The sequence below is a fragment of the Micropterus salmoides genome, unplaced genomic scaffold (assembly GCF_014851395.1).
Source record: "Micropterus salmoides isolate LMB-PRFRI ecotype aquatic unplaced genomic scaffold, ASM1485139v1 Ms_hic_scaffold_3, whole genome shotgun sequence".
Lineage (NCBI taxonomy): Eukaryota > Metazoa > Chordata > Actinopteri > Centrarchiformes > Centrarchidae > Micropterus > Micropterus salmoides.
Genome location: NW_024042261.1, coordinates 23,997,774 through 24,011,097, shown reverse-complemented (window position 1 = coordinate 24,011,097; position 13,324 = coordinate 23,997,774). Strand labels below are relative to the sequence as shown.

The following is a 13,324-nucleotide window of genomic DNA, read 5'->3' as shown; positions in this document are numbered from 1 at the left end:
CCAAAGCAATTGATTCCTTACAGCTAATATGCTGCACATTCATTCGGCACATGACACATACACTCTGGACTGCTCCTCTGTGGATTTCATTTTTCACAGAAACATTGATAGTAGTTTGTGAAGAAAAATAAACTTTTTCTGCTATTTGGATGCTGCTATGTGGCTGGAATTTTTCATCATAAATTAGCTTTTCTAATCTTCTGTGATCTAATGGCGAGACGGAGCATGTGGAAAGGTCAGCAACCAAGCTCAACTCAGCATGTAAGCATATAAGCTTAGTCACGTGTCTTATGTTTGCGTATAGTGTCTCAGAGGAGGACAGCAAAGGAAAATAGAGGAATTTAATTTACAAGACTAAGATGACTTTTGGTGCCTCTACACTCAAACATCACCAGCTAAATAATACCATAAAATAAAGTAGGGTTTTGCATCAGATTCAGTTCAAGAATGACCTTTTGGCCCTCACCGAATCAATAAATCCTTGTACAGAGACTACTGGCAACACTGTCCACAATTTCACAGTTATTTAGCTATTCCTCAGGCTTTCACTATTGATTCCTGAATCAAGAAGCCCATTTCATTTCAGTCCAAAGTGCACACCTCTGATGCCTTACGCATAACAAACTGTAGTTCATCTGTCTGTGGATTTTTTGTGCCTTTTTCTTAGTTTGAGGTAACTGGTTTGAAGGTTCCTTCTGACCTAGACTTTTATAAATATGAAGCTGGCAAATAAAAAGACAAACAGAGGCAAAGAGCTGGACTGCAGGAAGAGGAACGTTGGTGGTTAACCGAGGGCACAGGTGCTGAAACGAGAAAGCAAAAGAACGCATAAGCCCACAACAAATGCAACACGAAGCAAGGGAGTTAACAAAACAGAGGCAGAGGTGTAGAAAGACATTCTGTGTATTAGACAGGCCCCAGTTTAAATTCTCCTTAGTGATGAGGTCATGGGGCCATTGTGTGGGGGACTAAATGCAGGCACACATCCAAAAAATGGTAAGCAGGCTAAACTGGTCCAGTCCTCAGCCTCTGTCTTCCCTGCCGCTGCTCTGCTTGAGCTGTAATCCCAATCAAGGGGATTTGTGTTTGAGGTCATTTCCCTAACAGTAGATAGAAAGGACACATACAGGTGCAGTCACACATGTATATTGCACATTCGTCACACAAGTACTGCACATTTTGTACAGTTGAGATTCAGAAGAATGTAGCCAAACATCCTGCTTGGTTATCTGTTTGCATGTTTGTCTGATTTTTGTGCATCAGTGGTATGTGAACAACATTTCAGATAAGATTGTAACACTGATAATGTTTATAGTTGACTGATATCGCATTCTCACAATTGATGCTTCCTGTTTTTCTCCTTTGTGACGCGCAAAGGAAAAAAAGTGAGTGTCTTCTAACGCACAGCTATTCTGTTTAATTTACAGTTTGATGGCTTCAGGAGGAACAGCATAGGCGTGTATAGAAAGAGTAAGTGATACTGTTAATTCAACTAAATGCAGGCTATTTTTCTGCCGTGATAATTGTCATCTTAAAGTTACCACTAGGGTTTGATTCAAATCAAGTGTCCAATCCAACTGTCTCAACTGTTAATCAGAAAAATAGCCCGCTTGAATCAAGGCAATAAGTAAACCATGTGTTTGAACTTAATCATTGCTACAGACTATGTCTCCATGGCTATTGCTACTGCCTCTCTGGCTATCCCATGTGTCCTGTCGTGCTCAGACTCCAATGCCAGCAATGGGACGTGCACCACACCTGTTCCTCCACTCAGCCCTGTTGAAGTTGAGAAGGCCGCTGCCACCATCCAGACCCATTTCAGGAAGTTCCAACAGAAGAAACACAAGAATGGCAAGTAGATGGACCGGGAAGAGGGATGCTGGTGCTGGTGCTGCAAGCCTGAGAGAAAACAGGAAGCAGGTGGAACGATGTGGATTCACCAAAGGACGGATGAACTCTGTAATGATACACACAAATGCATATACTCATATGCAAATGTATATACATTTAAACTGTATGATAAATAATACTTGATCCTAGATTAGTGACACATTATAAACACGATACAGTAATAGCTCACATCTCAAATAGCTTCTAATATTCTATTTAAAAGTCTAAGTGAAAAATACATGTTAAAATACTGTACATCTGAATGAGTGATTAGTTTTGATGTGCTGGGAGGGACTGGGTGCGTGAGTGGCTTTGAGTATGATGTAATTTATATGTGTTTTGCGTATATAAATATGGGGGGAAACTAATAATTTGTCAACATTGTGGATCTTTCAAAAACATGTAAAAATGTTACCAACCTACAGTATTTCAATAAACTCCTCTGTAAGCCTGTGTTGTATTTCATGGCAGCATAATGCCCTCTAGTGTTTTGATCAGGTTATGAATAATATTATGGATGAGCTACATTTTCAGCTGGTTCATCTATAATACAATAGTACCCTTAAAAGCCCCCATGCATTTTAAAGAATAAATTTGTATTTTAAGGGGCTGTATGGAGACATCATGTGTTCAGAATAAATAAATAGACATGGCATTGAATTATCACGTGAATAAACCCAGACTTACTTAATAATTATTGTGGGTTTAATAACAGTTTTTCTCGAATGCTCAGACACATTTCTTGAAATTATGCCTCTTTTTCTCTCTAAACACAAATCCACAGCTTCTCACCCAATTCTATATCCAATTTTCTGGTCAAAATGAAGCTCTCCACTCAAAACCTTCAATCTTGCTGAAAAACCAAACTCAGACATGACACACAAGCCCTCAAAAACACACACTACAACACAGTCTTACACACTGATGAGATAAATTCAAAACAATACAACAAAAACTGGTTATTAGTAATGTTGGGTGTGGTTCTCCCCCTCAAAAACCTTTTTACATGATGAACACAAAAGAAATAACAAATGTAAAAATTTGAACATTTTGGTATTCGTTAGTGTACTGTACAGTACAACATACCAAACAACAAATTACTCTGCCCCAGCGTCCTGTCTTTGGTCTGGGACAGTCCAGAGATTCTTATTCTCCACCTCCTCTTCCTTCCTACTCTACCTACTCCGCCTCCTCCACCTCCTCATCTGCCTCCTATCCCATCTCCTCCTCCAACTCCTCCTCTTCCTTCACCTCTTACTCCTTCTCCTCCTCCGCCTCCTCTCTGGTGTCCTCTAGCCATTGTTCCAAAACTGAATGTACTGACTCTGGCCCTTTTATATATCTATTGAAGCTTCTGATTGGTGTGTTATCAATTATGACTGTTTGTGTTTCCACCTGGGTAGCTGTGTGCTAATTGAACTCAACCTGTGCTGATTGAGTGGACAATATTGAATGTCAGTGCTTTCTCAATGACCACATGGTGTAGGCAATGAGAAATGAAGGGATTTGTGTGTAGAGTTTAGGGAAATGGTTGTGCTTTTTGAAAAAAGGAGCCTGCTAATAGTGTTTCAGCAATGGAGAAAAACTGTAATAAATGAATAATATATATAGGGGTGGTGATGGCGCAACGGATAAGACACATTAACCCCTAGTTGCTCCAGAGGCGTGTGACATGTATAGCAATTGTAAGTCGCTTTGAATAAAAGCTAAATGTAATGTAATCTGTAATATAGCTGTGAAATTTAGTGAAAGAATCAAAATAATAACAATAATTGGCTGTCCACTTATCCGGAACAAAGCTCTGCTTTCTCTTGATTGATTGACAAAGACTTCATAATGAAAAGTGGCATTATGAAATAAAGTGGTCACTGGAAAAAAATTGCGACCTGCAATAATCAAAAAAAAAAAAATGAAACCCATTTCATAATAAATAGCTGAACTGAGTTTTAAAAATGTATTGGATTATTTTAGAATTTCATGGTTATATTATTTGTCTGTATTCATTCATGTCATTATTATTAGGGGTCTGAAAACAAATTAAATGTTGATTTACACCCACAAGTAGCTTCTGAAATTACTACATTTTGTTGTATTACTAACAAGCAGGATCTATGGAGACATTCAGGATAATTCAGGTGAGGACTCAATTATTTGACATGTAATAAAAGTCCACATCAAAGAGCTGGGTCACTCAAATTTCAATTAAAAAAATGATTCTCCCTAACCTGTGGCCGTCGCATGCAGACACCTTTTCTAGGTTTTGAGATAACAATTATTACTACCTCTACCTTAATCCAATAGAGTTGAAGAAAATGTCTTTTGTGATGCTCACAATATTGAAAAAGTACATTTAAACATTCAATCAAAGTCTCCAGAACCAGTGTCCCCATTACTCTGAAATTTGAACTACTTTCTGCCTGAAGAAATAGTCCCTATAAAACCTCCACACAGTTCTGTGGATCACGTTTAAATCCAAAGGGACAAATAAGACAAACTCTTTCACAAACAAATCAGTCATGTCTTTACCATGTTCTAATTACAGTAAAAAACTGGATACTACAAAAACCATCCATCATAAATCTATGGTTGCGAAAGAATGAATAATGTCATCACAGTTCATAAAAAGATAGCTTTATTGCACAAGGTGTTGAGTACTCTTTTTCTGTTTTTGTTTGTTTTCATAGAAAAGAAAATGTAGAGTTAAACACAAGCAATTGCAAATTGAAGCAACATTTCCCCATAAAAGTTTAAGGAACAACCTCTGCATTTTAAAATGTTTTAATTAACCCCCCTTTTAAATTGTTCAATTCACCATTTCCCATTTTCTTTTAGAACCAGCAAAATTTTCAGAGCATGCAATGCTGCTGTCCTCCCCCCAAAAAGTGGATAAAAAAAAAAGGCAAACCCTAAATCAAGCAACCTGTGAAGTAAAAAAAAGAAAGAAACAAAAACAATTTTTAACAAATAACAAAAAATAAATAAAAAAGGAGACAATGTAACCAAATGTCCTGTAGAAGAATAAATCAATATTGTTAACTATGCATGGTTCACTCTGACATGTTTTAACTGGTCCATAAATCAACATAAAGCAGTGTTTGTATAATTCTATAATTTTTCATTAAGTCCTCTTCTGTTTCATTACAATAACTTCAGTTCAAAGTTTACATTGTGCCCTGGTTTCTAGTGAAGATGTCGAAAATAGTACTCATTTATACAAAACACTTTTCTATGTACACAAATCGTCTATTATGGAGTAGAAATTATGATTCATAGGTGGGCAAGGGGTACAGTGGGAGGGGAAGATCTGATTGGTTGAGCAGATGTGGAAAAGGTTGGGGAAGTAGCGTGCGTGAAGTTGGCCTTATGAACACAGCCTGAGTCACTTTGAAAAACGATGTTATATTTTAAGGAAAATTCCACCCTAAATCACTCATTACTCATTTAAACAATGCAGCTATCTTGTCAAATGTTAAGACAAGCAGCTGCCAAGAAATTTGCAGCTTGCCAAGTTCACTGAGAATTTACTGTAAAACATTGATGTACAGTATGGTTTACGATTGGCCTTGAAAGCCACTAGTCAATTGAAGCTTTAATACAACCGGTTATGATTTCGGCAGAATATACTTTTTTAATATTAATATTAATTTAATAAAAAGTCCAGAATTCAGGATCATTCAAAGTCCTGAATCACTCACCACAGTACTTCTGCAGTACAGTGTACTTCACATAAGTCAAGCTTTGTGCGACAGAATACAGAACAAAAATTACATTTCAATAAAAAAAAAGACATCTTCTGAAATACATTAAAGGAATAAGAAATACTCTTAATTTCTACATTGCCAAGAATTAGATAAAAGGCCTGCTAGAAGGTAAGAAAATCCACCTACCAGCACCACAAAATCTCACTAATTAACACATTATGGTTCGTTTGTTTAATCCATAGGAAAAAAATAAATTGTAAAAATGACAAGACTGCTGTGGATGAGGATAAGACTTCAGGTGGTTATGCTTCTGGCCGAGAAATAGCCCAGCGCATAACCTCTGTAAAACCATAACTTGTGGTTTTTATACTTTGGCTTTTGTACAGAACGTAATGTTTTTACCAGACAGATATGGGAGTGGTGTTGATCTTCTCATCTAACTCTCGGCAATAAAAGCAAGTAAATTGATATTTTCAGTAACACTGTAAAAGTATGAGAGGGTGGAATTTTTTCTTAAAGGTATACATTACATAAACTGACAGCAGATCAGTGTTTTACAGTAGAGACAACTTCACTCAAGAACTGGGGAAAGCAGGTTGGACAGGAGTTTATTTCATCACTCCATCCATTATCCATACAACTGGAGTAAGGGAGCCTCTGTTTGCGGTTGCTAAAACAGACCTGCGATATTCCCAAACTCTTGTCTTTCTGAAAACAAGTATTTGCACAACTTGAAACATAATGGCCAAAATTAAAGGCATCATAACCATTAACAATGGAAATTCTCTCCTGTCTATTTTTTAAATAAAAGGGAACATGAATACATTTATGAACAGTTATAATTTGTACTGGTATGTTTATTGGCCTGCAGTCCCAGAGTTTGGGGAGGACTCGCAATGACAGATAAGAAACAGAAATACTTGTTCATCTGTTTGTCTTCATTAATTATAGTCAGGTAATGGCATTGAGTCTGTGAACACACCTTTGGAAGGTACAATACAACATATTACAATAGGCTCACTTACTGAATAGGCTGTCTTTGTTACTGTTTGTTTGCTTTTTCAACACCACACTTTCTGCACTGAGCCATAGACCACAGTTAACCAGCGACACAATCTCACACTATAATTTAACTTTACTGTGCTTGTCCTTTCGGCTGCTACCTGCTGCACAGGCGCTGCAGCTGGAACATTTACAAAATCACAAGGGGTCACTGTATCATTCCTGAAACCTCAGTTTCACCATTTAACTTTCTTTCACACCACTTCCTTTCTCTCCAAGATCTCCCATCCATGGTTGTGCTACCCGTTTAAGCTTCCCTCTTTTTTTTTCTTCCTTCCTTCTTGCAGTTTTTCACTCTGAGCGATTGTCTTGTGATCTTTTATATATATTTTCAATTAGAACGGCTTTAATATTTCTCTGCTTTTTTCAATATTCATATATTTGCTATATATTTGAATAGAAATATATATGTACATACTTTTGAAAACAAACATATATCATATCTTTTTCTTTTTTCTATTGTGAGAGCCCTGATGTTACGTTTTACCATTGCAAAACATTTGGAGCAACTCTTTTTTTGGAACGATCTTTGTTATGGGATTAAGCTTTGGGAGAAGAAATGGGGGGGGAAATAAACTTTAAGTTAACACATACAGTACCATGCATGAAGCTAAAATTAATTTCAGTGAGGTGAAGGGACTTGAAAATACATCTTTTAGTTCTGAAGACCACTTATTTTTTAAGAAAAAATTGTATCTCTCTGCTGTGTAAGCCCCTCCTTGTTTCCCTAACCCAACTGCAAATTCTATCAACACTTGATCTCTGTCTATAATCTCAAAGTCATTGTCCATTCATAGATTCAAGGTCATTTCATACAAATTTGATTTTTCTTGTATACACCTCAATACATTTACTGTATGTTTGCAACGCGTCTCTCAATCCAAGTTGTCATTGAACATCAAATAGCATTTCTGCCTGTCTGTGCATATTAGACCTCTTCTCTCTGTCTTTTTGACTAGCCAGTGTGCTAGCAGTAGGTCACAGTGACACTGTATGGATATGATGGGGGACTGGGTGGGTAGAAGTGAAGGTGGAGAAGGATTGAAAGGGATAAAGTGGGTACAGGTAAAAAGAGTTAAACAAGGAATAATGGCATTGTGGAGCCATGATAAATCATAAAAGGGTCTCTTCGTTCTTTGTTCTGAGGGAGGCAAAGAGAGAATAAAAGGAAGCTCTTTCTTATCCTCTGTAATTGCTCTTTTGAACCCACTTCCTCTTCAGTATTTCTCATTTCCTAAGCAATGCTATCACACTTAACAAAACAAAGTTCAAAAATGCTGGACCAAATTAAGATCATAGTGTTACATCGTCAGCATCATCATCGTTACTGTCCCCAAATCCCCTTTCACGGGTACAAAATCAACAGTAGGGAGGTTCAGTTTTGACACAGACATCTGCCCGAGAGGTCAGCATACAGATTGATTTCAAAAAGGTCCACTGTTGGTGTGTGCCTGCCACATGTATACATATATATATTTACACATATACACCCACACGCACACACACGCAGGCTTGTGAAGGTTTCTGTTACTTGGATCCATTCTAACTTTTTCTTAGTGCACATGAGATTACATTTCCATCATCAGAATATAAACAGAAAACTGATGGGGGAAAAAAGGTTTAGATTCATCTTTCACTTGATGATGCTTGACATTTTTTATCTCCTCTGCTTTGAGTCTGTTTTATAAAAGCATCAATTAAGACCACTATGCTGTGTCATCCATTGCATGTATAAGAAAATTCTCCATATCTCAAAACTGGTATTGAGATGACAGTCCTTCCATTGCCTATAATGTATGAATTCCATTATGGAGTAACCTCTCAGAGCAGGAGTAACACCACGGTTGGTGGTTTATGCATACAATAAAAGCATCCTGCCATGGCACAATGCTGTGATATGAGCTCTTCTTCCATCAGAGACCAGAAAAGTAACATGTTTAAAACTGATTCAGCAACCTGATTCATTCTACGACTGTCTTGATCCAGAAAACAAGACAGTGCACATGGAAAGCCATTTTGTGCATAAGTACTGTGTCCTTACCCAAAAATGAAAATATGAAGTGAACAGATAAATCATTTGTGTTTTGGCAAGTGATTTCCAGGGTGATGAAATAAGAGATAAAGATGACACAATAATAATAGAAAGCAGTCAGGCAGAAAGAAAGGCAAACCCCTGTGCTGTGGAGACCCAACTCTGACCCCTTCATATAGTAGTGTCAATGGGAACCCAACCAGCCCCCTGTAGCCTGGCACAGTGCAGGCACTGACGGGTCATCTGTGCACATGTATGTTCCTAACCCCACTTTTCCATAGAGGTTCCAGGCAAGCGCTGGCTTGATCAGCATTCTATTAAGAGTTACAGTGACAGGCCGCAGTGATGGCAGGCTACACCAGTGTGTATGACTTGGAGTAGGCCCCTGCCCCTCCATCCCTCTGCTTCTGTAGTCTGCCTAAACCCGAGGAGCTGCTCTCCAGGAGAGAGTCTCTGGATCCTCCCATCTTGGAGGAGGATGAGGAGGCACCTCCAGGAGTCCCTCCTGTGGCCCCAGCTACCCCACCTCCACCGGAGGATGATGATGCCCCAGCAGCCGCAGCTGTAGCTGCAGCAGCTGCCGCTGCACTCTGGGCCACTGAGGCAGAGGAGCCGGGCATGGTGAGAGTCCTCTGGGGAAGTGTGGAGCTGCTAGAGCAAATAGACGCCCCTCCACTCCCACTCCCACCGCCTCCTGCTGCTCCTGAGGAAGCCCCAGAGGAAGTGAGGTTGGACAGGCCAGAGTGGCCCATACTTAGGCCCTGCTGCTTTGAGTCCATAGTCACATGACGGCCCTGGGTATGGTATGCCCGCTGGGCCAGGCCACGAATAGAGGCTTCACGTGGTGGAACCACTGGACATGGGTCATGATGCTCCGACTGCTTTCGGAAGAAGGGATCTGACTTCATGTAGAGGGGTAGGTTGCAGTAGTCACCTGGAGGATAAAAGTCTGATTTAATGTGACTGCTACACCTTAAATTTTACAATTGTTTTACTTCGCTTTTTGTTATCTCTTTTCTCCAGCTATGCAATCTTATTTCTTCATTTTGCTGTTTTGACACAAGCATCAAATCAAATTCATCATACACAGCACAGTTACTTGATGCATGTAGTCTGCGTATGCTTCTGATGTACAGTATTGATAATCCAATTTGAACTTTTGAACTAACTTGTTTTATACTTAATAAAGCCACTTTAAAATGTAAATACAAAGTGAAAAGTAATAAAAAAAATCATTCATTCATGTAGCAACCACTCACTCTTGGCGCGGTGTGGAATGGGCACAGCTACATTCTTGCCACGATCATAGTCCTGGGGCTTGGGTGGCGAGGCAGTGAAACGGCAGATACCGGGCTCTGACGGTGTGCTCATGGACGTCATGCTGTCTGCATTGTCATTGGTACCTGTGGTCATCTGATCAGATGAGCTGTCAGAAATAAAGCACTCAGTAATCTCAAATTTGGCATGCTGCAGGTGTTCCTCTAGCTTGGCATGCTCATATGCTCTTGCCAACTCCTCGTAGGTGGAGGAGGCGCTCTCTGTCGACACCATGCTGTTGCGACCTTTATCTATGGAAGAAAAAGGAAAGGAAAAAAGGTAAGCACATTTTCTCCAATTTTACAAATATCTTTTTGAGGTGTAGCCCACTGGTTTAACACACTCTACTCCACATTTGAAAAATAGCCTTACTTATATGTGCATGTTAATGGCTGTAAGTGTCATTTCACCCATGTGCCAACCTGTGTCCTGTGAGAGGCTGGCACTGTAGCTGTCACTCTCTGTGACAGTGATGCCATGCTGGGAGCCAACTGTGCGCCAGTCTGAGGTGAGAGTACGGGCTGGCGTGGAGGCCTGGCACTTGGTCAGAGTCCACTGACTGGAGTAGCGGTTCCTGATGCTATGTGCTGATTTAACACTCTTCCTTGACACTGGGTCTGGTGGTAAAAGCAGATGAAGAAATGCTGTTTAAAGCCAGGAGAATGGTCAAGCATTTACAAAAAACAAAGCAAAACACAAACAGGCTTATCTTCACATTCTGGTCCACAGTGTGGACAAAATGTTATATGTAAAAATTAAGATTCATTCATGATTTTTCCTGGCATTTGGTCAAAAAATAAAGGCAAGACACTGAGCAGAAATGCAGGAATTTCACACAGTTCATGCTTACACCACATATGTACTGTACCTTATAGTAGGAAAGAAATTTGCACAACACTTCAACCGCTTCAAATAGATAGTGAAGAGAGAGAGCACTTACTGGTTCCTGGTCTGATGTCTGACATGTCAATCAAAGGGCCGGTGTTCTGGATGAGGGCAGGGTGATGGACAGACACACCTGTGCAAAAGCTCTGAGGGTTCCCAGTTTGGTTGAACTCTGTGTCTGTCACAGGGATAGTGGCTTTATCCTCACCTATAAGAGACAGAATGAATAAAAAATAAAAAAAAAAGCTATTGCAGGTTAAAAAAAACTGACAACAATTAATCTATCTATCTCAATGTCTCCCAATTTTCATTGTACATTTGACAAAAACAATTCAACTCTCACCGATTTGCTTGATGCCTTCTTTGTCCTCAATTAGCAGCTGCACTCTGGGTATGTCAATGTGTAATCGTGGGCCCTGAGGAGGTCCCTTCACTGGGGTGTCAAAGCTGCGGTTGTTTTTACTGAATGAGATAAGAGAAGCACACACACAAACATATATGGTTTTGAAAATAAATTTAAAAATTAAGTTACACTTAATAATATTTCAGACAGATTTTGTGATCATTTTAGTCTTACCTGATCAGCATCTCTGCCAGGCTTTTGGCATCTAGAGAGAGCAGAGAAGAGAATACATTTTTTTCCTGACACACAAATCAATCTTTAAAAAAAAAATTTTACTCTAGAGACTCTATTCAAGATTCTCTCTGATGTCTGCTTCTGCTTCAGGAAGACTGCTTTGCTCTTCTTGCCAATTCCTTCCTACCACTTGTCTCCTGTCCATTTACTTCTTCTCTCACCTCTTAGTCTCTTCAGTCTCTTTTCCTTGCGTTTCTTGCGAATGATGAAGAGCAGCGCAACACCCAGAGTGACTAAGATCACAGGAGAGCCAATAGAAAACAGCTTCTTGACATCGTCATTCTTTTCCAGGGGGGATTTGATTGGTGGAATTGTGCCTGCACAAACCCATGAAGAGCAGAGATCAGATACTTGCCCTTTCACGACAATATTATAATTTCTTATTCAAAGTCACAGACAAAACACAGAGAGGCTTCTACTCACTGCCATCATAGTCCAGTGTTGCAAATTGGGAGCTCTGGTTTCCACAGCCAGCGCTGTTACAGGCTTTCATCTTCAACTCATACCAGGTTGCCTCACGCAGCTCTGCCAGGAACACATCTGTGGTGGCATTGGTACGGACATTCTGCCATGCCCATGTCCCTGCAACAAGTGCACACAAACAATGTTGAGCCTTTCCTTATTGGTTTCCATAAAAAGATAGAAAAGTACCTCAATACTCACAATGAAATATATTTTTCACATCCTTGATTTAACTAAGGGTCATAATTTTTCCTTTTTGGTTACCTTTTGGTCTAAACTCCAGTGTGACAGCGCTGATTGGACAGCCTCCACTGGCCCAACCCTGCAGGTTGAGGCGGGCGTGGCTGGAGTTAATATGGGTAAAGACCGGCTGATCTTTGTTGAACTGGGGTTCTGTAAATGAAGCAAAACCACATTGTATTTGTTTATGTCTGTTCACAATACTAAAAAATGACATGTGATGTGCCATATACCAGGTAACTGGGGACTGTAAGACAACATACTTTAAGCAGGCCTATGTGACCCAGCAATAATACTGAACAGTGAAAACACACTTTTCTGAACTCATTACTACACATCAACACAATCCTAGATTTCTATTTAAAACTGTTGATCAACTGATAAACCCAGCCCCTCCTTGTGCCTCAGCTGAATGCAATGATGATTGTGAATAGTTTTTATTTTATTTTACTGATAAGGTGGTGTCAATCAGAGCCTCTATTACCCCCTCTGCCTCTTACTCAGAGGTCCCTCGCAACAAGATAGTTTTAACCAGTTTCATCCCATTGACTTATCTGAGCTTTTAAAAACAGTATCACAAATGAGAGTGTCTTTCAGCCCACTTGGTGTAGTACCAACAAAGTTTTATTGAATGAATGAAGCCTTTATGGATTAATGGATTCTGTCGGGCCCCATTTGATTTCTGTTTTTAACAGCTCCCTATCTACTGGTTGTGTCCCTGATTATTTTAAAACTGCTTGCGTAAACCCACCTAAAATTTTGGACCAAACTGCCTTTGATTACTTTTAAAGCTCTTCATGGCCTTTCACCCTGTTATATCTCTGACCTTTTAGTCCCATACGCACCAGCACGTTCCTTGAGATCCTCGGGCAGAGGTCTTTTGTCTGTTCCAGAGTCTCGAAAGAAAACTAAAGGGGACAGAGGATTTGCAGTCAGGGCCCCGAGGCTCTGGAACAGCCTGCCCGAGGAAATCAGGGCGGCTGAGTCAGTGTACTCTTTTAAGTCTCTTCTTAAAACATACTTTTATAGGAAAGCCTTTCCTGATTTTATTTTATTCTATTTTATATTATTTTATATTCTATTTTATTTTTACTTTTA

At 39.6% G+C, this 13,324-nt stretch overlaps 1 protein-coding gene and 1 long non-coding RNA gene across 3 annotated transcripts in view; one reads left to right on the top strand and one right to left on the bottom strand.

Annotated features, from left to right (window-relative positions):
• Positions 1-1,379: 1,379 nt before the first annotated feature.
• Positions 1,380-2,338, top strand: LOC119883339. The gene is made up of 2 exons (XR_005440623.1): positions 1,380-1,470; positions 1,663-2,338. It is a non-coding gene; the product is annotated as an uncharacterized LOC119883339 (long non-coding RNA).
• A 2,167-nt stretch (positions 2,339-4,505) lies between these two features.
• The window catches only part of LOC119883412 (Down syndrome cell adhesion molecule-like protein 1 homolog), a 100,273-nt gene continuing 91,454 nt past the window's right edge, over positions 4,506-13,324 (bottom strand). For both annotated transcript variants that reach the window (XM_038694044.1, XM_038694042.1), the window contains exons 27-35: positions 12,251-12,379; positions 11,948-12,106; positions 11,686-11,841; positions 11,465-11,495; positions 11,231-11,349; positions 10,943-11,095; positions 10,425-10,619; positions 9,945-10,253; positions 4,506-9,619 (exon numbers count right to left, since the gene is read on the bottom strand). In XM_038694044.1, the coding sequence (XP_038549972.1) occupies positions 9,039-9,619; positions 9,945-10,253; positions 10,425-10,619; positions 10,943-11,095; positions 11,231-11,349; positions 11,465-11,495; positions 11,686-11,841; positions 11,948-12,106; positions 12,251-12,379 (1,832 nt within the window). In that variant the 3' untranslated portion in view covers positions 4,506-9,038. The remainder of the gene's footprint in view (positions 9,620-9,944; positions 10,254-10,424; positions 10,620-10,942; positions 11,096-11,230; positions 11,350-11,464; positions 11,496-11,685; positions 11,842-11,947; positions 12,107-12,250; positions 12,380-13,324) is intronic.